Source organism: Ictalurus furcatus, chromosome 17 (assembly GCF_023375685.1).
Source record: "Ictalurus furcatus strain D&B chromosome 17, Billie_1.0, whole genome shotgun sequence".
In the NCBI taxonomy this organism is placed as follows: domain Eukaryota; kingdom Metazoa; phylum Chordata; class Actinopteri; order Siluriformes; family Ictaluridae; genus Ictalurus; species Ictalurus furcatus.
This window is the reverse complement of record NC_071271.1, coordinates 11,732,489-11,759,459: the sequence shown is the minus strand read 5'-3', so window position 1 is coordinate 11,759,459 and position 26,971 is coordinate 11,732,489. Positions and strand designations below refer to the sequence as shown.

Below are 26,971 nucleotides of genomic sequence, written 5' to 3'. Positions count from 1 at the left end.
TTACAGCCTCATCAGTCCCAGATTAAATTGATTTATAAAGAGATGCCCTACTGAACACCCCCCCCCCCCCAAAAAAAAAACAACAACAACACAACAACAAACAAACAATAGAAACCATAACAGGAATTATAATGGTTTCTGCTACAAATACCATTACAAACCATCAGCTAAAGATTAAAGCCATTCCCATTATTGCTCCTTAATGGTATTCACTAGACATAACATGCCACCAAAAGAAGGCAAGAAATTACCAGTAAAGACCCACAGGGACCATTACAGTTTCCATTAAAACCAATGCAATTCCCATTATAACTATTACAACAAATGCAGTCTATGATGGTTCTATTTTGTTTGTTTGTTTGTTTGTTTTCAGAAGGGTGACGAGTAAAATCTTTTGCTGAACATGTCAAGATAATTAACATGATGAGGTGAGATTTTCACCTCACCTGACATTTGCTAACTTTATTTTTAGGATAATCATCCAATAGGCTGTTTAATTCGGTGGTTTGTTTAGAAAAGATCAGATACAAGTCTAATATCTGTTCACCAGTAAAGAATCTAGTTTCTATTCATGATGCATGTGTAGTGTTAAAGCTGCAGTGGTGTTTGAGTCTATGAACCTGCAGAGACTACCCCTCCATGGTAGGGGATTCGAATCCCACCTCTGCCTTACATGCTCTTCCTGTGCTTCAGGGGTTTCCTCCCCCCAGTCCAAAGACATGCTGATAGGCATTTCCAAATTGTCTGTAGTATGTGAATGTGTGTGCAATTGTGCCCTGCGATGGGTTAGGACCCTGTCCCAGTTGTCCCATGACTAGTGCCCCAAGCTCCCTGGGATAGTTCCAGGCTCCCCCATGGCCCTGGGTAGGATAAGTGGAAAATAGATGGAGATGGATGGAGATGTCCACCTTGGATATGTTTTTACTGAAATATTTGCAATATGCTTAATGATTAAAGTGCTAATTTGTTGGTTGGTGCTGTATTTTTCTTATCCTTCTGAAAAGTTAGGGAACATGGGAACAATAGCACGGTTACAATGACGTTTAGGGCACATGGTGGCTTAGTGGTTAGCATGTTCGCCTCACACCTCACACACCGCCAGGGTCAGGGGTTCGATTCCTGCAGCTCTGTTTGTGCGGAGTTTGCATGTTCTCCCTGTGCTGCGGGGGTTTCCTCCCCCAGTCCAAAGACATGCATGGTAGGTTGATTGGCATGTCTAAAGTGTCTGTAGTCTAAAGTGTGTGTGCCCTGTGATGGATTGGCACCCTTGTGCCCGATGCTCCCTGGGATAGGCTCCAGGTTCCCCCTGACCCTGAAAAGGATAAGCGGTATAGAAGATGGGTGGATGGACAATGACGTTTAATAGGGAAAAAAATTTCAATGATCTCAAAAGGGATATCGGTCTTAAAAACAAAAAAGCAAGACCTTCTTTTTTCACTGAGCAGTTTTTAGTAAGATTCAATGTCTCTCTCTCCCTCTCTCTCTCTCACACACACACACACACACATACACTTTGGCAATCTACAAGATGTCACATATGATTGCATTGATGAAATTTTAAGCTTTAGAGTGTTGAGGAGGTGAGAGGTGGACAGATTAAAGGCTAAAGTGCTGCTGCATCAGTCTTTTAAGGTAGAAATTAAGCAAACTCTAACTCACCCCTATTCAGCAATCAGTCGAATGGCATTGTGAGTAATTTAGGAATTCAGAATTTCAATACAAAATAAATCTTGAACACTATTGAAATAGCATGCAAAAGAAAGCTTAATATGCAAATTGTTCAGGGTGAATTTTTTCTTTAATATGTTAATAAGCCTGCTAGACCACAGGCCCTTAGGTTACTTTGATAGGTCTGAATATAAAGATTATATTTCTAATATTTCTCCTGGCTTGAGGCTTCCGACAAATTAAATTCTGAAGACGTGTTATCCGGGTATCTGTTAACATGATGAATTCCTAAGTGCCTCACTATGATAATAAGAATAGTTTACATCAACCAGTCTTCAACATGAATATGGTCCTTACAAAATAAGATATTTATTACAGAAACTCTGTACAAGAGCAGAATAACAGAGTAAGACCTGAATATACTGATGATTGGACTAACTGGTACATGAGTATGCGCTGGTGAAGAAATACTCTGTGAATAAATATAAGATTTAAATGTGTCATAACTGGTAAATTAATATTTCAAACAAATAATCTATAATACAATGGTTGGGTAATTATAAATCGCAATTATGTAGCAGGTTAGAATGTCTGTATAAAAGGAAAAGCAAAGCTTTGATTCTTTTCAATATACTGTACTGTTTGATTCTTTTCAATATACTATAATCGGGACATTTATGTTTATTTTTATGTTATTTTGTTCAGTCTTTGGTGCAAGTCCATCATAAAGCACAACGATTTTCTATAGTTGAACTGAGGGCATCCTTGAAATATTTGGTTTCCTCTTGCTTTTCTTCAGAAGTACAGGCTGTTCTGACACTGCAAACAGGTTTTCTTGCTTGGGATGTAGAAGCAGATGCATAGACAGAGAAGGATATGTCCAAGCTAGACTAATAAAGTCGGGCTGGTTAATTTATCTCCATATCTCAATCCCTGTGTGCACTGGAAAAGCATGCGCACCCAGTTTCAGTCAGACCATCACACATCTGCACACACTCCTCTTTAACAGGGTCAAACAGGCACATAGGTAAAAGTTTGTTGTTAGGACCATATAAACAAGTGGTATTACCTGAAAGAGAAGCATATAAACTGCAAAGGGTATCTTACCTTTATCTTACCTCTATATGATTCTTATACCTCATAAATGGTATAGGTTTTAATTTTATGCATGATATACACAAAATATAACCACACAGTCCGTTTCTTTTAATTGAGTCAATATCCAATCTTTTACTAGTGTGACCTGTAAACAGTATAATGCGGTTGAAAGGCTACTATTTCTAAATTGAGCTCAGGTCTGGTTGCCCAAAGAACAAATGGTCTGCACTTATATAGCACTTTTTAACCTTAGCGGTTCTACAAAGCGCTTTACACTTATAATTCACCCATTCACACACACACACCCTCACACACCAATGTAACTTGGGGTTCAGTTTCCTGCCCAAGGACACTTTGGCATGTGGAGAAATAAATTGAAGCACCAACCCTACGATTAGTGGACAACCCTCTCTACCACCTGAGCCATAGACGCCACACAAGGCACCTGATCCACACCAGTGTCCTCTCTCACATCCCCGAAAGCTGTAGAAGAGTCCTGGGACTGACTAGAACATGACAGCTGTGAGCTCCGGCTATGTGTGTCCTCCTCACCTTCAGCCTTAATTGGTTTTTTCATACTATTTTGTCTTTCATATGGCCTTCTTGCAGCCCTTAGCTCCTCCATGGTCCACACACTGTCCTCATCATCTGGACCTCTAACCTCCCTATCAAATTCAAGCAGCTCCTCCATCATCTCTTCAATCTCCATCTCCCCATCCATCTCACAGTCTACCTCGGACCTGAGCTCGCCCAGGCTCAGCGTCTTGTTTGTATCATCAGTGTTGTCTGTGTCATCCTCATCTGGACGGGCATCTGGCTCACTTGCCTGGCTCTCTCCGAATTCCAGGATGGTAGGCAGGTTGCCCTGCTTGGGGGAGCGCTTACGCAGGCTCAACAGGAATGACTGTGGCAGCGAGAAGATATCCACGTTGTTTCCAAGGTCTATCCATGTGATGCTGGGAAAGCGATCGGGTTCCTTCAGTGTGTCCGTCAGCTCCTTCAGCACGGCTCGTGTCAGCCTGTTGCCGTTGAGTATCAGTGTCTCAAGCCGAGGCAGTGAGGCCAGCGTGGGCAGGAGCAGAAGAAAAGCTTCGTCTGTGAGCTCTGTGAATCCCAGCTCAAGGTTGGAAACACGAGATGCATGCCGCTGTAGATGTGAGCACAGTCGCTCCATATCCTTCACTGCCAGAGGAAAGCCGGAGAGGTCTAACGTTCCATTGGCTGGTGGATTAGAAAGGATGGCTTTCAGGCTGAGAAGAGGACAGAGAGTCAAGAGTCAAACACTAGACATACATATTTAAACAAAAAAGAGACTTGGATGTCATTTTAACATTCTTGAAACAGATATAGTAAATATAATGCTACTATAAGGTATTTATGCATGTCATGTCCAGACCTGGAGCTCTTTTTTTTTGGCATATCTGAATCATCCTTTCAGTTAAGTACCAAACCTTCCATTAGCTGATTTAACTGTGATGCCCCAAGCACAACAGTGCTATGCTGACATTAGACGTGAACACTGTCTAGCTGGTACAATCAGGCCAAACACCAGAATTACTGGACCAAAAATGATTGTATTACCTTTTCAAAGTTGTTGACCTGCACAAGCTTGCTTATTAATATACATAGGCAGTTAAAATACATTTAAGTGCAATCAAGACCATAATAAAATGTTGAAATAAATAGTCCCACAGTATGGAGATCAGTGAATGAGACAAAGAAAATCCTAAAAATGAGAATTGCTCAGATGTTGTTTTTTCTTGAGGTTGTCAGGTTCAAAAATCATCTAGGTGCCACCTCAACAATAATAAGCTGTTTGGAAAGGTTGTATGAAAAAAAGCCATTTTTTGGAGCGTCACATAAAAAAACACTGGCTGAACCTCACCAAGCATCATTGGAACTATAACTGGAACCATTTCAATTTTATGGCTTTGAACACCATCAGCATGTTTGATGAAAAAGGGGACCTGATATACGGAACCTTAACGACTTTTGTGGTTATGGTGCAGGGGTTATTGTGAAGAATAGATGGCATCATGAATATTTTCATCTTCATCTTCATCTAAATATTATTTTGCTTGCATCTGACAGAAGATTACTACTTGACTCTGGGCAGAAAGTGTTATCCCAAGATGAACTGGGATCTTGTCCAGGGAGATGCTAGTCCATCTGCCTTGTGCCTATTGTTTCAGGGATAGGATCCAAAAATATGACGGTGACCAGGATAAAGCAGTTATAAAAATGCAGTGTTCAAATTAAACTATACAGCATCCCCATATGGTTATGATCCCCATTAACTTATTATTTTTTAGTTTGTATATTTTTTTTATTAATGGTGCTAATGGAGTTGTGTAGACTAGAAAAGAATATATTTTTCTCCAGGAATAAAATATCATGGGGGAGTGGATAAAGACGATTTAACCAAACTAATTTTAACCAAACTACAGCAGAATGTTACTATATTAATTTCTGCTGTGTGTTTCTTCTGATAAAACAAAAGAGCTCTGTGGATACACGAATTGACTAAAGAGCTATATTAAGCCTCTGGATACCAACAGCAAGTCCCGCAGATGTTTATCTGCAGACAAAGTGTTAAAACGAAGCCAGCAAATGAAGCACGGCACTTGCTGCACAGTTTGAGAGCTAAAAATAAACAAAACTAAGAGCACTGACATTCCAGTAAACAAGCTCAGACATAGTAAGACAAAGAGGAGAGAGACAACTCTTGCACCTTTAATTACCATACAAAGGAAAACCAGAATTAAATTTAATAATCCTTTTGGCACCAGTGAACACAATAAACAGTCGCTGTAGTCATGAAGGGTGGAGAAGAGCTGATTTTAATTATGACTCAAGCTCTAAAAAATGCTGCTGGATTCTGAATCTACGCTGTTGTAAAAAAGAGGTTTCGGTTTTTTGAGTAAACTTAAAGTATTGAATGAATTTGTAAAGTTAATATGCTGTAATAAATGCTTACATTTTGTCTGTAAAGAACTATAAATATAATTCAACATTGTAACCACTAACAAATAGGGACTCAATACGTCAGCGGTTTAACATTTCATTTGACATTTTCAAAAGATGATTCAGCCTGGATTAATCACAACCAGCTCAGTAGTTAATTTTCAGCAAGAAAAACTCAACAGTAAATGAGCACTTTACATATAAAGTATACTGCTCACCATAAGAGGCTGAAGAAGAGCCATAATCAGTCTCATGGTTCAACAAGGATGATGTAATAAAAGTTTTCCATCCCTCTGAAAATTCATCCCTACAAATCATCTAGCTCTGTCACTGAACCAGCGAAATAGCTAAAACTGGAAGCAAATTTCTGTCTCGCTGATGTCAAGCTGACCTTTGTTTCTTTTCTATAAAACCCCTACAAAAAACCCATCCACCCTCCTTTTTCCCAAGTCTCTACTGCAAAGACTTATAAAAGTGCTGACAAGTAAATGTCACTCATGAAACCTGACACTCATAAGATTACAGGTGAGCTGCTAGTTTAGTCTTTATCACATTACGTCATCACCTTACAGAACAGAAATACTCTATATTGTGATATATTGGAAATTACTTTGCAGCATGTTTACAAATATATGTCTATTTGTTTACAAATATATGTCTATCAGTATGTACATTTTGCCTAATGTAATTTAAATATATTATTAAGTACATTGTAATATGCCTACATTTTAGCTACAGAATATATCAAACTCATACTTCTCTAGCTATATGGTGAACAACTTTAGTTAAAAACTAATTAGTTTAGAAAATTATAACTGTAGTAATGATGGAAGAAAATTAGTTTCCCTACACCCCTAAGTTTCTTTATTACTAAGCAGTTAAGGGAATAAACAAACAAACAAACAAACAAACAAACAAACTATATATATATATGTGTGTGTGTGTGTGTGTGTGTGTTTGGAGTTTGCATGTTCTCCCATTTCCTCCGGGTACTCCGGTTTCCTCACCCAGTCCAAAGACATGCATGGTAGGTTGATTGGCATGTCCAGAGTGTCCGTAGTGTATGAATGGGTGTGTGAGTGTGTATGTGATTGTGCCCTGCGATGGATTGGCACCCTGTCCAGGGTGTACCCCACCTCATGCCCGATGCTCCCTGGGATAGGCTCCAGGTTTCCCGTGACCCTGAAGGAAGGATAAGCGGTATAGAAGATGGATGGATGGATATATTTATATATATATATTTGCTACTGACAGCTAATTCTATGTTGCTGTATTTTTTATTTCAAAGCGTTTTGTGAAAGAAATTAAAGACTACAGAACTTTATATATTGCATGCATCCACATACTGTAGCTTACTACGGTCAGCTTAAACAGACCAAATGCTAACCCAAACAAATTTAAACTCTTTAATCCTTTTTCAAAATATTGTTTGTGGAGTGAGGTATAGCATTTATTCTGGATACTACTGTTGTATTGCGAGCTAAAGTGAATTTCAGTACCAGCAGTGCTACACTGAAACTGATACTGTGCCATGTGCATCTCATCAACTGTCCTCAAATATAGATATAAAGATAATAGCCTATAATATATATAAATCTTTTATACATCATCATTTACACTCAGTACATCTATCCATATAAACACAACATATGTGACATACATGAACTGTCACTGTCAATTCATACAGCCTTCTATATATGAAAAGTGGCAATTATCTGTATATTGTAAACTATATTTACAATATATGGTCAACAAATTATACAATCCAATATATTAGACAGTAATATACAGTACTGTCATATATTTTCTTTGTTATATGAAAACATATAAAGAAAGGTCAGTATCATAAAGCCGGGGTTTTACTGTAGGCTTAGTAAAGCACAAAGTCAGGTATGACTAAACGATTCTTAAAATAAAATGCAAGACAATACCTGCTGTGTGCGTATCAGAGACCTGATACTCAAGGTCAGGAAGACAAAAAGGACTCGCTTAATCAGCTGCTTATTCTGCTACTATCTATCCAGCACTGGCCTTCACTTGCAGTGTATTTCATGTCTCTTAAACGTGATTATCCCCCAGGCAGCAGGCCTGGAGACCTACACAGTGAACGCTTCCTCCTTCCTGTGTGAGGAAAATGCACAGGTGGTGATAGCAGTGTTTCCCATTATGTGCACAGCATGAAAGCCTGGGTTGAGACAACACTCCTCTTTCACAATCTGCTAAACAATAAAGGTGTGAGGATGGGTCTTGAGTAAACAGCCCTGCTTGCCTGCGTGCCATTGAAAAAAAGAGATGTTGGTAGTGGCAGCAGGTAGGTAAGTGGGTGCAGGAGACACAATGATATTTTATAGATCTAGCCTGCAGAACAATTTAGTGACTCTTTATGGACTTCAAATCCTTTATTCTGGTCAGCATCACGGCTGATACAGGGCCTGTCCCGGGAACAATATGTGCAAGGCAGGAATATGCCCTAGATGCCAGTCCATCAATGGGCATCACACATACATTCATACCAGCATGTGTGTGGGAGACTGGAAGAAATCAGAGCACCCGGAGGATGCCTACACAGGCATGGGAAAAACATATGACGTTCAGTAAATCCAGCTCAGGATCAAACCCTGGACACCAATATTACCTGTTGCCCTCACTATATTTCAGAAGGCCTCCCACTATGCCAGTCTCACTCTGTAATCTTAATTATAGGGCTTAATTATAGACATGGTTGGGAAAAAGAATCTTATGTAACTTATGTGAGAAACAAAACAAAATAATTAATGGTGTGATGTGGCCAGGTACAAAGCAGAGTTACTGTTACTACTACTGTAACCTAACATTGAGAATTTTACTTAAACAGCACATCTGAAATGTTCTATTCCTCTTATACCACTGCAATTTGCATTGGGTGTTTTGACACCTTTCTATCATAGCCAGCATGAACTTTTTCAGCAATTTGTGGTACAGTAGCTATTCTACAAATTAGAATAATATAAACCTTTGATTTACCTTATAGCCACCACTATTGTCAGTGCTGCTGTTATAGAAAAAGTAATCAACTACTTCTGACCAATCAGATTCAAGAGCTTAATAGCACTTTTGTATAAGAACAATTGCAGTGCAAAATAGGTTGTGTAATTCTGTTTAGACTGCTTAGCGCCTACATTAATTATGAAATTGCTTTATTTATTTATTTGTATGTGTGTGTGTGTGTTGAGGCACTTCGGATTGTAATATGCAGATTGTCCACTGCTAATGCACTGAAGCAATGATTATGTTAAATACACTAGCAGCAAAAGGGCATAAACAACAAACAGAAAGTCTGATTATGTCTTGGTTTGAAATGGATGGACAGTGCTGCCAGAATCAGCGTGGGAGAGAAAGAGTGAGAAAGCAACACACAGGAGGCCAGGAATGAATACTAATGCATCAAGTTCATTTGCATATCATACTCTGACCCCAGTGCTGCTCCTACATGGAGTACAATGACTGAAATGAGGAGCAGAGGAGGAGAAATAGAAGACAGAGACAGATATTATATATATAAAAAAAGGATTAGATCAAAGTAGATCATGGCCTTTAAAAAATTTATGGAGCTAAGCGTATGGGAAAGATGGGCATGGATAGAAACATAGAAGAAGGAGCATTGGGTTTGATGAAAGAATGAAAAAAGAAGACACGTACTGAGGTGGAGAGAATGAGGGAATGTTGGATGAGAGGAGAAGAAAAAAAGACATGCCTGAGAAATGATGTGATCCTTTCCAAAGGAAAAGAGCCAGATGCACCTCCTTGAACCTCTATAGACCTAGATTATAGCAGTAATGTGCATGATACACAGGAGCAGGTTATGACGAATGAGTTTATCAAAAATGACTATTCTCAAGCAGGACTAAACTGGAAAATTTCACCCAGAAAAAACCAAATGTCTTGTCTGCAGACACTAAAATAACTCCTCATCATCCGTTGACAGCACAATGCTGGTTGTTTGGAGTTATTATGAACTACAGACAGCAGTGCAGACAGACCAGACAGCTGCCATGCCTCACACAATTCAGTCCATCCAAAACACTCTGCACTGCCTGCACACATAAGCTGCTGCAATTTTCCTTCAGTTGTGCCAGTACTTAGTCTGTTACTATACAATGGATAAATCACTTTGGAACCGCAAAATATACAGTTCACGTTTATTTTATTATAATCATGTATTTAACACTAAAGAAAATCAGAACGATCAAACTTCTATAGTTTTCTTCTGCCCTGACATTTCAGTTCACTCAACATACAGAATTTTCATATTATGTAAAAACTGCTTATAAAATTACAGAAATAAAAGGACATGGACAATAACTATGATCAGTGAACATTATTAACTCTTCTACGAGTGCAGACAGATAAAATCAAAACAGATGTTAGGAATCATTACCCATGCGCAGTGTAGCCTTCACAGCTCTCATAACACAGCTTAATGTCTCTCATTATCCCTCATGAGACATTGAAAATGGGTTTATCTCTGCATCATGTTCTTAACCCTGGTAGGAGGCAAGAGTCATGTTTCCATGAAGTGGTAGGAAGAGCAGCCCTGCCTTGGAGTGGATCATTAGCTCATGCTAATGTCCCCTTTTAATTAAATACTGGCAGAAGGGACAGTGAGTGAGTGAGTCATAGCTGTTGGAGCAAGTTTAATAACTAATCAGAACTTTTATTGTAATATAAAAAGTATCTGGTGTTTGTAAGAGTTAAAGAAGTTTTGCCAGATATGGAAGCTATCCTGCCAAATGCATTGATAACACTAACCTAATTTATTATTCCTCAGAAACCCAAACTGCTCTTGACAAAGACTCACCAAGACTTTTGATATCCCTGGAGATCTCTCAAATCGTGTCAGCTATGCAACCTGGTTGAAGTTCTCTTTCTCATCTCATGCTGCTAACTTTACTTAGTCATGCAAGACTCTTATTTTTTGATTGTGGAAACTCTTTGATCGTGAATTCAAATCTTCACCCTCCTTGTTACCCTCCTTGGATGGTAGCTATTATGTGATAGGTGACAGATAGCTGAGAGTGGGTGGGAATTGGGTTAAAAATTGGATAAAGATCCAAAAACATATAAATAAACCCATTAAATAAAACATGCACAGTGCTGTGAAAAAGTATTTGCTTCTGTTTTGTGAATATTTCATACAAAATAGTTTTAGATCTTCAAGCAAAATACAACATAAAACAAAGGCAACCTGAGTAAACACACAATACAGTTTTTATTTCTTTTTTTTTTTTAAGGAAAAAAAATTATCTAACACCTATCACCAATGTGAAAAACTAATTACCCCCTTAAACTTAAAATCTGGTTGTGCCACATAGCTGGAGATAGCTGGAGATAAGTTTTTCGTTTGCTTCTAGGACTAGGACTTACTCCTATGCTTTGGATCATTGTCTTGCTGTATAATCCAGTTGCACTTGAGTTTCAACTTACGGACTGAAGACTGGACATTCTCCTTTAGGATTTTCTGGTAGAAAGCAGAATTCATTTTTGCTCAATTATTGAAAGTTGCCCAGGCCCTGAATCAGTAAAGCATCCCCACACCATCACACTTCCACCACCATGCTTGACCGCACGCCTGATGTTCTTTTTGTGGAATTCCGTGTTTGGTTTACACCAGATGTAACGGGAACCCTGTCTTTCAAACAGTTCCACTTTCGACTCATCAGTCCACAGAACATTCTCCCAAAAGGTTTGAGGATCATCAAGGTGTTTTTTGGCAAAATTCAGGTAAGCGTTAATGTTCTTCTGAGTTAGCAGTGGTTTTCACTTAAACGGATGCCATTTTTGCCCAGTGTCTTTCTGATAGTGGAGTCATGAACAGTGACCTTTATTGATGCAAGAGAGGCTTGTAGTTCCTTTGATGTTGTCCTTGGTGTCACGTATCGTGACGTGAGGAAGTTCAGACGGATGCAAGCACAGGATAACACTTTTATTTAAGAGAGAGACAGGCAGACAAATCCAAAACGTGATCCAAAACGTAATCCAAAAACAGGCAAAAGGTCAGGCGATCGGCAATCAGTCATACACTAGGCAAAGCAGGAATCAAGGTCGTGGTCACGGGATACAGGGTCGATAAACCAAACGAGAAACATGAACTATGACAGGGAACTGGGAGCAGATAACCCAGCGTGAACTAAATCTAATGATTAACTCTAACAAGGATCTAAACTATGACAAGGACTATGACTATGAACTACAATACAATCTATTCTAATCTAATCTACTATCTAACTCAATATTCCGCGTTGTGTGCTGGGAGGCGCACGGTATATATGCGGACATAATCAGCATTGTAATGGCTGACGGCTGAGGGTGATTCAGACACACATGAAACAACAACCAATGACAGAACGGGGAGGAGACATAACAGAAACATAAACAAATGCACGTGTCGAAATGTCACGATTGTCAACAAGGAAAAAGCAGGTGCTCGCGCACGTGCTCGTGCACGCGCGCTCGCATGCTCCACAGCACGCTGCTTAAAGGGGAACTCGTGACACTTGGGTCTTTTGTGACTTCCTGGATGTGTCATTGCGGTGCTCTTGGGGGAATTTTGGATGGTCGGCCACTTCTGGGAAGGTTCACTACTGTGCTGAGTTTTTCCATTTGGAGATAATGGCTCTCACTGTGGTCTTTAGGAGTCCCAGAGACTTTGAAATAGCTTTGTAACCCTTCCCAGACTGATGTATTTCAATCACCTTCTTCCTCATCATTTGTGGATTTTCATTCAATTTTGTCATAGTGTGTTACTGGCTAAGACCTTTTAACCAATTTCATGCTGTTGAAAAAGTTCTATTTGGGGGATTAGTAACTACGGGGAAAAATAAATTTTCACACAGGCCCAGCTGGAATTGGATAACTTTTTTATTTCAATAAATAATATTATCATTTAAAAACTGTATTTTGGGTTTAATCAGGTTGCATTTGTTTTATCTTAACAATTTAGTATGAGATGTACAAACAAACAGAAGAAATCAGGATAGGGGCAGATGCTTTTTCACAGCACTGTAGCTCTGAGACCTCATCACACAGTCACCCGTGCAACTGTAAGAGATTATGACCAGAAATGACAAAAATCCCAGCCACTGTGCCCACATCAAGGCGCATAACAAAGATTAAATGCAAACACATTTGAAAAAGGGTGAAAATAGCATGTTCCTAATAGGTTCAGCATGAACACGTGCTCTAGGATTTTAGCCGAATGGAGATGACAGGAGACATTAATGAAACTGAGAGGTCCAGGTAGCTTTGAGGCTTTTATCTCTTCATTCCTCAGTCCAGAGAGACAGAGCAGCAGGTCAATGCTCAAATGAATTCAGCACAGAGGTCAGAGCTGCAGTGACTCCCCAGAGTCCCCAACAAACACAGGCTATAAACAGCAAGCAGAATTTCCCATATACACACACTCAGACTCAGTCGTGAGCAGCTGGGGAAAAGCAGGAACCTGAGAGCAGTGCCGACCTGAGTGAAGGTACAATAGCATGAAGAATGCTGCACACCTCCTTTCATCCTTTTTTATATCTTTAAACATCAACCTGACATTTGTGTCTTTTCAACCCCACAAAAAGTGAGTAAATACTCCTGATCTTTTTCAGGACGCTTGCAAAAAATATAGTAAGTTCGTTAAGTAGCATTATATACTGAAACTAACTTTTACTATTTTATATACTGTCCATGTGCTACTTCGAAACTTGTTTTGGACTAAAGTACACTTCCAACTTGTTTTTTCTTTTTTAATTTACTATAAAGAATACTTTGAATCTACTACTACTACACTAGCAACTTATTACTCTACTTAAATGTAAACTGTATAATGCATACAAAGTACATTCTCAGTGATTAACAAATCATTTATATTAATACAGCTAGTTCTTCCCTTATCATAACATGATAACCCAGCTGAGAGAGTTCACTTGAGAGCTGTTGTGGATCACTACGTTATTCGATGTAGTGATGCTCATGAAACTTATCAGGACCTAAAGGCTCTGATAGACGAAGGAGAGAGGATAGCTATCCTCAGCATCACTGGGATTCGAAATCGTTATTTCCTGACCAAAGGGCAAACACTCATGAACCTGTAAACTCGTTTTAAAACCAACAAATTGAATGAATTCTGATATGTGCAGTAATTTGGGGCCTGAAGACCAGTTTCAGTTGAGATTTAATTTATTGCTGTCGTTTTTAATTTGTTTACTCTCACAGTGCTGACAAATCAGTGGTTAAAGAAACAGCTGGCACAGTGATGACTTCAGCTGCCTGTTATGAGGAAGCAGAGAATGTTTTATTTTCACAATTCAGCTAATGAATAAGGACTTGCATTTGGCTCTAATGGGTGGATTTGGAGATAGGCCAATCCTTTCAATCATCTGTGCTTGAATTAAAATTGAAATGCAATAAAAAGAGAGCAGCAGGCCTTGACCAAATGCTGTTGGTAGAGGAGGATATGTTGACTGGAAACCTAATGGAGAGACAGAATACATCATACAAAGAGAGAGGGGGAGAGAGAGAGAGAGAGAGAGAGAGAGAGAGAGAGAGAGAAATGGCCCAGGAGCAGAGTAAAAACAGAAGCCGGTTGTGCCAGTAAGCTAAATGATGTGTCAGATACTGTACAATTCCCGCTTCCACAGGTCAACCCCTCACCTCCTGGTTCCTCAGCCCATGTGCTCTGTGTGCTTACCACGCCTGAGGTTTCCTCTTCAGCAGGCCCTGGCGTCTCCACTGCGAGTGTGGACTCAAGTGGTAGGTCAGCTGACGGCACACCTTCTCCATCGCCCCCAGAGAATCGCCCTCCTGAACAGGCAAAGAATGTAGGAAGCAGAGAAACAGAAAGAGTAAGTCATGTAATAGACAGAATAGCTTCATGTGAACTACAGTGATGGTGGGAAAATCTAATTTCTCTGGCAAAAAATAAAGATTTCTTAATTCTGTTTTTGCCATTAGTTTATCTCACACAAGCAATGGTGGCTCCATCTGTGTGTTATGTGTTTTATGAGTTTCTTTGCAGCTCTCTATATTTCTTACTCATCAGTACAGCATAGTCTCTTACAAAAAAGCTTCCTTAAGCAGTCTCTCCAGGATTTAGCGATTTTGTGATCGCAGAAATTAATGCAAAATCAAGCAAATACCGCAATAATCGGAGGAGCTTACAATGTTTCTAAATCACAGCAGATTTTCCGCAGATTTAGGCCAAGAAATGTCAAATGATGTCATCACAATGCACATATAGCCAAAGCCCTCTTTGATTCATGTGCATTGAACATGAATACAGCTAAAAAGTCTCATTTACCAACAAACATCACTGTGAAAGACAATTTTGTGTAATTGCAATTTCTTACAACTGCAACACAAATTTTGAAAAAATATTTGCAACAATCACAAAAACACTGCTAAATCCTGTATGGACTGCTTAAGGGATACTGGGATAGTAGAATGTTCTATCATCTGAAAGCAACACTAAATTTCAACTAAATAACCTTTCGAGCTGTCAATGTCGAGATGGCAAACCAATAAACAATAGCAAAGGTGCTATAGGAAACTTTCTTTTTTTCACTATTAAAAATCATCCATCCATCCATCTTATATACCACTTAATCCTTTTTCAGGGTCACAGGGAAACCTGGAGCCTATCCCAGGGAGCATCGGGCATGAGGCGGGGTACACCCTGGACAGAGTGCCAATCCATCGCAGGGCACAATCACATACACATTCACACACCCATTCATACACGCTAATCAGCCTACCATGCATGTCTTTGGACTGGGGGAGGAAACCGGAGCACCCGGAGGAAACCCCCACAGCATGCAATTCCCTCCGCACACACAGGGCCACGGTGGGAATTGAACCCCGACCCTGGAGGTGTGAGGCGAACGTGCTAACCACTAAGCCACTGTGCGCCCTATTAAAAATCTAAATTCTATATTAATAAATGTTTATTAAAGCTACGGTACATAGGATTTTCCCCTGTAATAGTACTGGAGGGTCAATGTTGTGCCTGAGGTGAAATTGGGTTGAAACTAGTGGGAAATATTCACACATCAAATGCCAGCTCAGAAACATTTTGAAGAGAAAAAAAGTAGTTGACTGAATTAACATTCTTCATTGAAACTGTCGTATCCATTACAATTAATATAACAGTAACTGTATAACATCACCAGATGCAAGGTAACTTACTAGGTTTATTCCATTACAATAAGTACTACAAATTAAAAGGATATCATTTCTGAATGGTTCACTCGACATGGATGTACATAGCATCATCTTAAATCTGACACTGTGCACTTTAATCTCAGAGTAAACTAATGTGTTAGAATGAAGGGTGTGTTTTACAGTGATTTTATCATGGATAAGATTGGTCTTATGCATGACACTGTAGTAACTGTAACACAAACTTATTGTTTTTTGTTTTGACAAAAACAATATGATGAAATCCAGTGTTCAATAAATAATGAAATGTATTAATAATATTCACAATAAACAATTCTCATGCCACATAATTTAGTCTGTTATCAGTAAGCTTTGGTTGCGAAGCAAACATAACAGGCAAAGATTAAAGCATACTGTGGATAGAACTATAGCTTAAGTGTCATTGTTTTATTGCTTTAAAAGCTGGTGCATTAATACAGAATTCAATTATTGAATTATTGTTTTGGTCACAGGTATGCGTATATTGAGGATTTTACAACAGCTACGAACACCAATTAGATATAGTATACTGGCGTTCCATTCCACCAACACAATGGAAATCAACTTTCAACCAGTATAAACAAATGAATTATTTTATCACCACAAGTCTGTTATAAGATTAGTCAGAACACTGCTGGGTTTCTTTGTGCAGAGTATCACACTGTATGCAACTACCATGATAAAATGATAACATTTAAACCTAGCAGGCTAGGTACAAAAAGAGAAACTTATGAAAAACTACAAATTCTTAAATCCCTGAGTGTCTACTTTCATATGAGCCATAACCCACTACTGTGGAGTGACATCACAGACAAATTCAATGCTGATCCCAGGCACCCCTAAAACAGGAGGAAATTCCATTTTAATAATACAGAACCAACATTTGGCTCAATGCCTCTTGCCTCCATACTGTACTATACATTATGGAAGATCTTCTGCAGTCTTGGATCTTGAGCAGTCTTATCTTAGAAGTCCTATTGCAGTAATATTGTTATTGTTCGTGTTTGTGCTGGAGAACTGTTGTTTTATTAGAAATCAGCTGTTAGAGAGGCTTTGCCCCAGAGCTGAGCTGGCGATTTGTTCCGTGCTATTGGGTTTAATTTGCTCCATTAAGTGCAGCAGCATTAGCAGAAGTCTGCTAGAGAAAACAAACTCATCTTCACAATGTGACTCATCCATGAGCAGAACACTAGTGCTGTCAATCACACTGCCCGGCTCATAATCCCCCCCTCTACCTGTCAATATGTTTGCGACTGAAATAGCTTTCCTCTTTACTGCTGTTAGCAACATTCACTAATGCTTCTGAAATCTGGTATGATTGGAAAATAGTCAATATGTACTTCACTTAAATGTCATTTCCTGTATCTCATGTGGCTCGCTATGACAGACACATCATTAAAACCTAGACCATACAGACAAATAGGGATATTTGTTGTGTGTGTTCGTGCACATAGATAAGATCATATTTGTGGTTTGATATGAAAAAAAAGGATATGCCTTCGATTGTCCTGATATTCAATATCAAAGCTTTTTGTCATAAGTACACTCATTTCCTGCATCTTCCCAGCAGAGCATTAAAAACAAACATCTCCATCCTTCAGACAGACAGAACAAGAAAAGGATCAATTGACTGCATAGATGCACCTACATATGATTATATTTAATCTAAGAAGAAAGAGTAATTACACCTTTAAAGACTGTTGTTTCCATTTTTAAGAGTAAAATCAACAGCACTTTACAAATCATTTTATACTGAGAATTAGAGATGGAATTAAAAAGATGCACTTGTGTACAGTATGCTTTCTATCTCCTGCATTGTTCATTACTGTGGTGTTCAAGCAGGACCAGCAACCTGTCCAGAGCCCTCATAAGTGATCTAGTTGTACATGGATTGAGCTGATTTACATTTACATTTACATTTATGGCATTTGGCAGACGCCCTTATCCAGAGCGACTAACATTTCTTTAATTTATACAACTGACATTTGAGGGTTAAGGGTCTTGCTCAAAGGCCCAGCTTGGCATCAATCAGAAATTCCCAGCAGTTCCCGCCACTAATATTTGCACCCTTGGTAAATATGAGCAAAGAAGGCTGTGAAAAACTGTCTTTATTGTTTAACCTTTTGATCGTTTGTTAAAAAAAAATATAAAAATACTCTGCACTCATGGATATCAAACAATTGCAAACATACACAGGTTTATATAAAAAAAAATCTATTAAATATGTGTGCAACAATTATTGGCACCCTTTTAGTCAATACTTTGTGCTGCCTCCCTTTGTCAGGTTTTCATTTAATATCTGTTGATATTTGATAGAGTCTATGATGCCATGTATCCTAACAAAATGTCCAGTTCCTCTGGCAGAAAAACAGCCCCAAAACATTAAAGATCCACCACCACATTTAACCGTGGGCATGAGGTACTTTTCCATATGGCTACCTCTCTGTGTGCACCAAAACCACCTCTGGTGTTCATTGCCAAAAAGCTCTATTTTGGTTTTATCTGACCATAGAACCCGATTAAATATGAACTTCCAGTAGTGTCTGGCAAACTGAAAGCACTTGAGTTTGTTTTTGAATGAGATTAGAGGCTTTTTTCTTGAAACCCTAGTTTTGTAGTTTTGGAGACTTTCTGACCCCAAGATGAAACTGACTTCTGCAATTCTCCAGCTGTGATCCTTGGAGATTTTTTGGCCACTCGAACCATCCTCTTCACAGTGCGTTGAGACAATATAGACACACATCCAATTCCAGGTTGATTCATAACATTTTCCAGTTGACTGGAACATCTTAATTATTGCCCTGATGGTGGAAATGGGCTTTTTCAATGCTTTTGCTGTTTTCTTATAGACACTTCCCATCTTGTGAAGCTCAACAACCTTTTGCTGCACACCACAGCTATATTCCTTGTTCTTACACATTGTTATGAATGACTAACGGAATTTGGCATATGTGTTACCTCATATTTATACCCCTGTAAAACAGGAAGTCCTGGTTGAACAATTTCCTGTTCCTAGTCACCCAGGTGTAGTAAAAAATGTAAAATATCAATGGAAATATACTTCAAATATATTATTCTCATATGAATTTATAGGGGTGCCAATAATTTTTGCACAACTATATTTAACAAAGTTGTTTTTTTTTATAAACCTGTGTTGTGTTTGTATACCATACCATACTATAATGTTGTCAAACCTATTAACAAATTCAAAATGACTGGATAGTGTTGCAGACCAACTGAGAAGTGGACATTCATGAACATCCACTGACGAAGGCACAAACGACGTGATGCTGGCAAACTGTACATAGTCCCCTATATATATATGGAGACTTTTGGGACACTCTCTGTAAATGCCATATCCATTAAAAAGCATATTTCTCCACAGATTTTTTTTCTTTTTTGTTTTCCACATTTTTTCCCTAATTTGGTCACATGCCAATTCCCTCCTACTAGCCAGCGCTTCCCTATCTAGGCTAATCTTCCCTAGGCTAATGTGCTTTGTGAAGCCGGCCATGTGAACCCAGCCAACTGCATCTTGTCGAAATGCTGCTCGTGCTGTGTCAGAGGGCAGCGTAACACACTCAGTGCCCTCTTGCACATACACAAGCTCACAGACACCCACAAATGCCTAATGTTGGTAAATGGTAAATGGTCTGCAATTATATAGTGCTTTTTTAACCTTAGTGGTTCTACAAAGTGCTTTACACTGGTTCTTATTCACTCATTCACACACACACTCACAAACCAGTGGAAGCAGAGATGCCATGCAAGGCTCTAGCTTGCCATCGGGAGTGTCTTGCCCAAGGACACTTCGGCATGTGGAGTCATGTAGGCCAGGAATCAAACCGTCAACCCTACGATTAGTGGACAACCCGCTCTACCACTTGAGCCACAGCCTATGATTGCTATGTTGCTATGATTGACAGGAGAGGGAAAATGCCATCCCTCCCACCCATGTCCAATTTTGTTCTGCTGGCTCCTGGCCATGACTGGCTGTGACATTATCGGGATGCAAAACTGTGATCTCCCAATGATAGGGCAAGTGCTCTTCCATTGCAAGTCCTCATGAAGAAAACATGACGGCACTCAAAACACATACATCCGGAAATACTTGCACCACAGAATAAATCTCTCTAAAATGAATATGAAGCTAATGTTATACAGTAACGTTCTTCAGGTCTGTGTGTTTTATTTGCACAATTTTATGCATGCATACAATCCACCACAATTTTCAGGCACTACTTAATGCAGGCATAGTCTAAACACTTGACAACACTGGTTGATAACCAAAACTTCAATTCAATCTTTTTTTTTTTTTTTGCAGTGCTGGACAATGCTATTAAAAATCTATTAAAATAAATGTTTATCTGTGATATTTCTGTAATTACTGTTTCATTTATAAGCATAGATGAACATAATGAAAATATATTAGCATAATTTATGTCATCCTCCAAAAAGAAAATGAATCATAAAAATTCAGCATTGTTTTTTTTTCTTTTGGTTTTCAGTATCAGGTTTCAGCCCAGTGTGTCCTAAGTGTACTTTTTCAGTCAAGAATTTTTATTTCAGTGCATCACTAAAGGAACAAAGCACTCTACCGTCTTGGGGCAATGAATGTATCTGGCCAAACTGATAATGAGGTCGTGTGTAATGGGATCCACCAGGTTCCGAAAGCTGGCGTAGCGATAAAGGACGTCATCCAGGGAGGTTGACTCCATTCCCAGATCCTACAGCAAAAAAGATGGAAAACTGAGCTTTTAATGACTTCCGCAGCAGAAGACAAAGCCAAGATTAACAGCAAGCTTTCACTTTATTTAAAAACTTTTTCACAGAAAGATATATTTTGCCATTTTACATTTATTACAATGTACATTTTGCTTTACAGAAAACTGGTGCATAAGATTACATTTATGAATATATCTAACCAATGTCTAGACCTTTAAATAATTTGATGCTTGAAATGGTCTTGTATTTTTGGCAGATAATTTTACTTAAATCAAACATTTATTTCTAGAAGCAAATAGGTTTAATATTAATTATAATCCCATAATTAGAATTATTCCATAAATTAGACCATGTACAATACATTTTTATTTGATTTCTTTTTTTTTGCTGTAAAAAAAAGAAAGTGACTATTCAAACCCATCACTTGAGAAGACAAAATTGTGAATTATTCAGTGTAAAAGTCCATTTAAATGTGAAAATGAGACACTTCTGCATTTCCTGCTGAAACCTGAAAGTCTAATTGACATCAGCTAATGATTTTGTGAAATACATCCAACGGTTTTGTTGTGTGCCTCAAACACTGACCATATCTGAATCACTCTGCTAAAGATTACAAGCATTTCTCTCTCCCTGGATAATTGTGACATATTTCAAGGGTATTAAAGCATGACAGCTCCCTGTCACTATATGAAAAAAACAAAACAAATTAATAATAAAGCTCTGCAAATAAACAAACCTAAATGTGAATTTAATCTACTTTACCCCAGGGCTTTGTTACCTACACAGCAACAACACAGGTAGAAGAACCAGCTCACCACATCACTCAGTGGCTTGGGTTAGTGTTCAAGAAAAGCAGAATTAACATATCAAGAACATGAAAAATAAAGGTGTGAGAATGAAAAGGAAAAATGTGCATTAAAAAAAAAATCAAGTGACATGAAATATAAATGCACAAAACATTCACAAGGACACAGAAGATATATTCTAAAAGAACCAGTGAGGAAAATTAAAAGGGGTTTCTCCTCATTAATGATGCCCCCCCCCCCAACAATCTTTCTTGCTCATTAAAACAGACCAACAATGCACAATACTCATCCATGGAGCTACATTATTAATCATCTTCTTTTCAAACAAAGGTCCATCCATTATCACATTTCCTTAGGAAACGGGTGCACCTAGCAACCAAAGGCATCTCACCTTCGTTCTCTTTCTCATTAAGTGCTCTTTCAATTTATATTGACTAACAGACTGAAATACCACTGAACTGCGCAACTGAAGTGACACACGGACTGAAATCCCACACTGAGAATCATGACTTCATGCTGTTACAGTAACACATATGGAAGATTTAAAAAGCGTCTGGCCCTGGCCTTGATCCCCGATCTTCACAGAAGGTCTGATGATCACAGCTCACCCTTTTCTATAGGATTATTAGGATCCTTTATCATCCATCATTTTTATCTATTGCCATCCCAGTCATATGTGAGATGACCACAATGAAGAAGTTAGACAAATAAGAAAAGAAGAGAAATCTGTTCAATCGAAACAGTTATAATGGAAGTTCAAGGGCAGTGGCTGAATTATGTCAATAAATGTTTAAAATGTGTAAATATAACATATTCTGTACAGTATAACACAATATATAAAATAAATAACTCAAATTCAACACAATTAGACCATTAAAATCTGACAATAAAGGTTTTAGGATGAGACAGCCATGAGAGTCTTATCATAGCTGATAGTTTTGTCCTATCGTTCATCTTCAATAACCACTTTATCCTGCTCAGCGGTGCCTCTCTCAGAGGTAGCTCCGTGACCTATTTCAGGAACACTCAGCATGAGGCAGGAATACACCTTGAATGTGACTCCAGTCCACTGCACTCATCCATTTTCCATACCCCTCATCCTACATAGGTTCGCAGGGGAGCCTGGAGCCTATCCCAAGGAACTCTGTGGACAAGGTGGGGGATACCCTGTGGAAAACCAATCGTAGGGTATAATCACATACACATTCACACACTACAGACAATTTGGTAATGATAATCAGCCTACAATACATGTTCTTAAACTGGGGGAGGAAACCAGAGTATCTGGAGGAAACCCCCGAAGCACGGTGAGAACATGGCAACTCCATGCAGAATTCAAACCCCCAATCCTGGAGGTGCAAGGCAAACATGTTAATCACTAAGCCACCGTGAGTCTAAGAGAGAAGATGAAAAACTCTGGCGTCTTCCTTTAGTGGTAGACAGAAAGCACAGATAAAAACACTCAACGTCAATGCTCTCACTGATGGTTATAAGCCTCAATAGGGCCTTCTTTCCATCCTCAATCTCCCTACAGGAAATCCTGTTACTCCTACACTCGCTTCCTGATCCCTCCATCATAAACTGCAAGATCTAGAGAGTAAAAGCACAGTAATACATCACATAGCTATTCTATTTGCATCAGCAGCGCAGGAAAGTCCAGACACTGGGCATCTATCAAAACAGCTGTTATGGGGGTGAAGTATGCATCCACTAGGGCATAGTGCTGGCAGGGAGTAACTACACATCTGTTCTGTAGGTGGACTTGTAGCAGAAGCCCCATGGAGCCTGTGGGACTTCTACAGAGGAGACTTAATGCTTACCAACACTATAATGTCCATGATATAGGGCTTGGGCTTGATATGCTCTCTACTCTCACGTTGTCTTATACGGATAACTACTCATTCTGACCTTGCTGATTAAAGACATCCAAAGGAAAAGCTACAGTATGGCTCAAGTTTCAGTGTATTATATCACTTCTCTTTGAAGAATGCTTGTTGGTTAAGGGTAAGGTGAAACGTGACACCAATTCAAATATAAATAAATGCCAAATATTTATAATGTGTCGCAATGTGTTACATTAGAAGGAATTCCTTAACTGCTATTCATTTACAGAATTTGCTAAGTGTAGATGAACTACAGTGGAGTGCAAAGGTTTGCATACTTTTAGGACAAAAAGAAGACAATTAATGAAACTGGGGATTTGTTGCTACAGTTTTTTATTGATGTGCCCGTATTATTCAATCATCATTCAGTCATCTTCAGTAGCTGGTTTTTACCTGGTCAGGGTCATGGAGGATCCTGAGCCTATCCAGGGAATGCTGGTAAAAGCAGGAAAATCCACCCTAAATGCCATGTACATCACAGGTCACCAAGCAACCACACATTCACACCTAGGGGCAATTTAGTATAGCCAATTTGCCTAACTGCATGTTTTGGTTAGTAGGAGGAAAACTGAAAACCCAGAGGAAACCCACTTGAATTCCACAGAGGCAGTAACTAGAGCTCAGGATCAAACCGGAGACCCTGGAGCTGTAATTTTCAAACTGCTGGGGCGGTGATCCAGCACTTCAGGCAATAACAGACAGGTCTGACTCGGTTAAAAAAAAACAATCAAAACTTCCAGCTCCAGCTGAGACGTTTCTCATAGAGGGAATCTCCTACAAGTGATAAAAGGTTAACCGCGCTTTGACACTCACTGGTGCTTAGTAATTGTGTGTTGAATCAGTATCACTAATGTTTCAGTATTTTAAGTGACATATGCACATATTCTGTATTCTGAATTGATTACAGGAACATTCCTCAGATGACATTCTTCAAATAAAGTAAGTAAGGCTTGCTGGGAAAATGTTTAGCGAAACAGACAGTTACTACAGTGACAAACGGCCTGCTGTGGAATGTGAACATGTCTTCAATTTTTAAAACATATTTTAGATTTAGCGCTATCTAACTTCGTGAGCTAATTTTTTGCTGCCTGAGGAGTAAAATGCTAAATGAAGTGTGTGTGTGGTCAAATCAAACTACTCTGATGTTTAGTAAAAAGTCTGTTGTGCCCTGTTCCATCCATCCATCCATCCATTTTCTGTACCGTTTATCCCAATCTGGTTGGGATTTGTGTCCTGTTATTGTATTATAATCAGACCCTGGCTCCAAATATCACTAAAAGCAAATTATATAGTCATTCTGTATGTTTTTATAGACAAATGGTAGATGTACCTCTTCTCTCAGAGAAAAACCTGATCACAGCCCAGCATCCCAAGATCTAAGCTCCCAGGAAACAGACAGGTATGCATGTAGAAGCTAGCGATGGTTTTCAATCTCTTTTGTACATTTGCCTGTCTCTGAAGCACCTCAAAACTTGCAGATTGATGTGTCTTGCTTGAAATTGGAAGCTCATTCATTTATTATTGTTGGTCATGGGTTTTATTTTTATTGCATTTAAAATATGCTGTCTATTTAAATCGTTTGAGTAATGTAATTTAATATGCTCTATAATTTTCCATAGAAGTGAAATATACTAAGTTAACCCTAGAATAAGGAAGCAAACACTGAGACATTTAAAGAATATTTAAAGAATATTTGCTTGATGTTCTACTTGCAGTATTTGTTGTGATACATGATATCTAGTTTAAATATCATTAATTAAAATTGGATTAAATATCATTAAAAGCATCAAATTTGGCCCCACCGCCCTTATAAGTTAAAAAATGGGTCAAAATGACTATACACAGTATGATGAAATATATATATATACACATATATATATATATATATATATATATATATATATATATATATATATATATATATAAAGATATTTAAATGATATCAGTTCAAATGTGCAATATAAATATTCTCTACTACCTAATATACTAATATTTTCAACTTTTTCCTTTAGTCCTGTAACCAGCTCCTCTGCAGTTGAATTCTGTCAGCTGTAGTGTTCACTTCTGCTGACTTTGCTCTGTTGCCACATGCAGTCAGTCTTATAAACACTTAACTGCCTCACAGACATGATGACTGAGTCCCTGAGAGTATTGTGTTCAGTGCTTGAGATGCAATAAATTTTATGTGCAGTATTTATCTGTGCAAAATTCTTTTTTTTACTACAGTGTAATAGTTATATAGTTATATAGCCTATTCACTTCTTTTCATAGCAAACGTGAACCTGTGTTGTCTATGCTCTTGTATTTGTTATGTTTTTGTAATGTGTAACGTAGTGTACCTAAAGCACGATTCTGATCATGGAATGTGATAAGACTTAATTGTGCCGATTCGACACCCGTACCTGTCGCAGGGTTTTGAGCATCTCTGTGGCCTCGTCGTGTTTGCCCTGCTTGGCCATGAGCATCATGTCCTGGATCATGCCCACACGGCGCTGGTATGGAGGCGGAGGTCCGGCGCGCGAGAGTCTCTCCCCAGCGCGCAGCACTAGCGAGGCGCGCACGTCATTACTGCGCTCGCGCGTCGGTGTCCTCCTGCAGCGCGCGCTTTGAGGGCTGGTGCCCGCTTCATCCGGGCTCTTCGCCTGCTTCGCTCCCATGACTGAGCCCGGACACTCACACTCAGATTCACTCACTCGCGTCCCGCACTATCGCACAGCATCTGAACGTGAACGCGTGTAATTAGGGAAGCTTGGTCGAATAACACAAGTTTACAGCCGCGTCACTGGTTTGTTTACATCACACCTGTCCCGGAGAGTGCTGACGATTAGTCTATACGCACGAATCTTTCAAGACAAAGAGAACTAAAGCTGTGCATGAGATGTGCATCAAGTTCAAAGACGGGCAATACGCGCGAGCTCTGAACAACGCTTTCCACATCACCCGCGTGCATCACAAACTTCAGCAATTCATTCCCTTCCGCTCACTAAACAAACAAATAAACAAATCAGCATGCCTGAAACGTCCGGTCCAGGTGCAGCAAGGTCCTCCAAAATCACCCTTAGCTCAAATACCTTAGGAACTACCTTGAATGAATAAACCCATCATCCAATTAAGGTCAATGCGACAAACAAGACATATCCCCCAATCTAAATATAGGCTAGAGGACTAGAAGGCTATTTCCTTTCGTGTCCCTCAGGTAGGGAAAAGATCGGATGAAGATGCCTGGAGCATGGCCGCAGACGGGGAGAGGAAAATAACAGTCCGATAATGCTCAAACTCCCATTCTGCAGTTATCTCTGCACAGCAATCCCATGTGCTGGACAGATATTTTGTGTATCTTTTTCTTCAGGTCCGTCTGCACCCCGAAGCCCAGTAAAGCGAGGTCAGAATGGAAGAGAAGTGCTCGCGTCGGTAGTGTCTGTTTTCCTCCTCGCCAAAGTCATCCCAGCTCTTTCCATCACGTGCACTCAGCCTATATTTCCGGGACGTTTTTAATCTCTGGTTATGTTTGTAGCATCAACGCTTTCTTTTCTATAATGTGGGTCCTGTCCGATGCTTCAGTGTTTACGGATTGGGTTTGTGTCTTTCTCTGAGACGAATGCAGGCTGTACC

The 26,971-nt window shown here is 39.2% G+C and overlaps 1 protein-coding gene across 1 annotated transcript; it reads right to left on the bottom strand.

Annotated features, from left to right (window-relative positions):
- Nucleotides 1–2,030: 2,030 nt before the first annotated feature.
- lrrc75a (leucine rich repeat containing 75A) lies at nucleotides 2,031–26,202 on the bottom strand. The gene is made up of 4 exons (XM_053647302.1): nucleotides 25,762–26,202; nucleotides 20,544–20,672; nucleotides 14,441–14,553; nucleotides 2,031–4,016 (listed from the first exon to the last, which is right to left on the bottom strand). The coding sequence occupies exons 1-4, from the start codon at nucleotides 26,014–26,016 to the stop codon at nucleotides 3,161–3,163; spliced, it is 1,353 nt and encodes a 450-aa protein (XP_053503277.1). The 5' UTR covers nucleotides 26,017–26,202; the 3' UTR covers nucleotides 2,031–3,160.
- Between the last annotated feature and the right edge of the window lie 769 nt (nucleotides 26,203–26,971).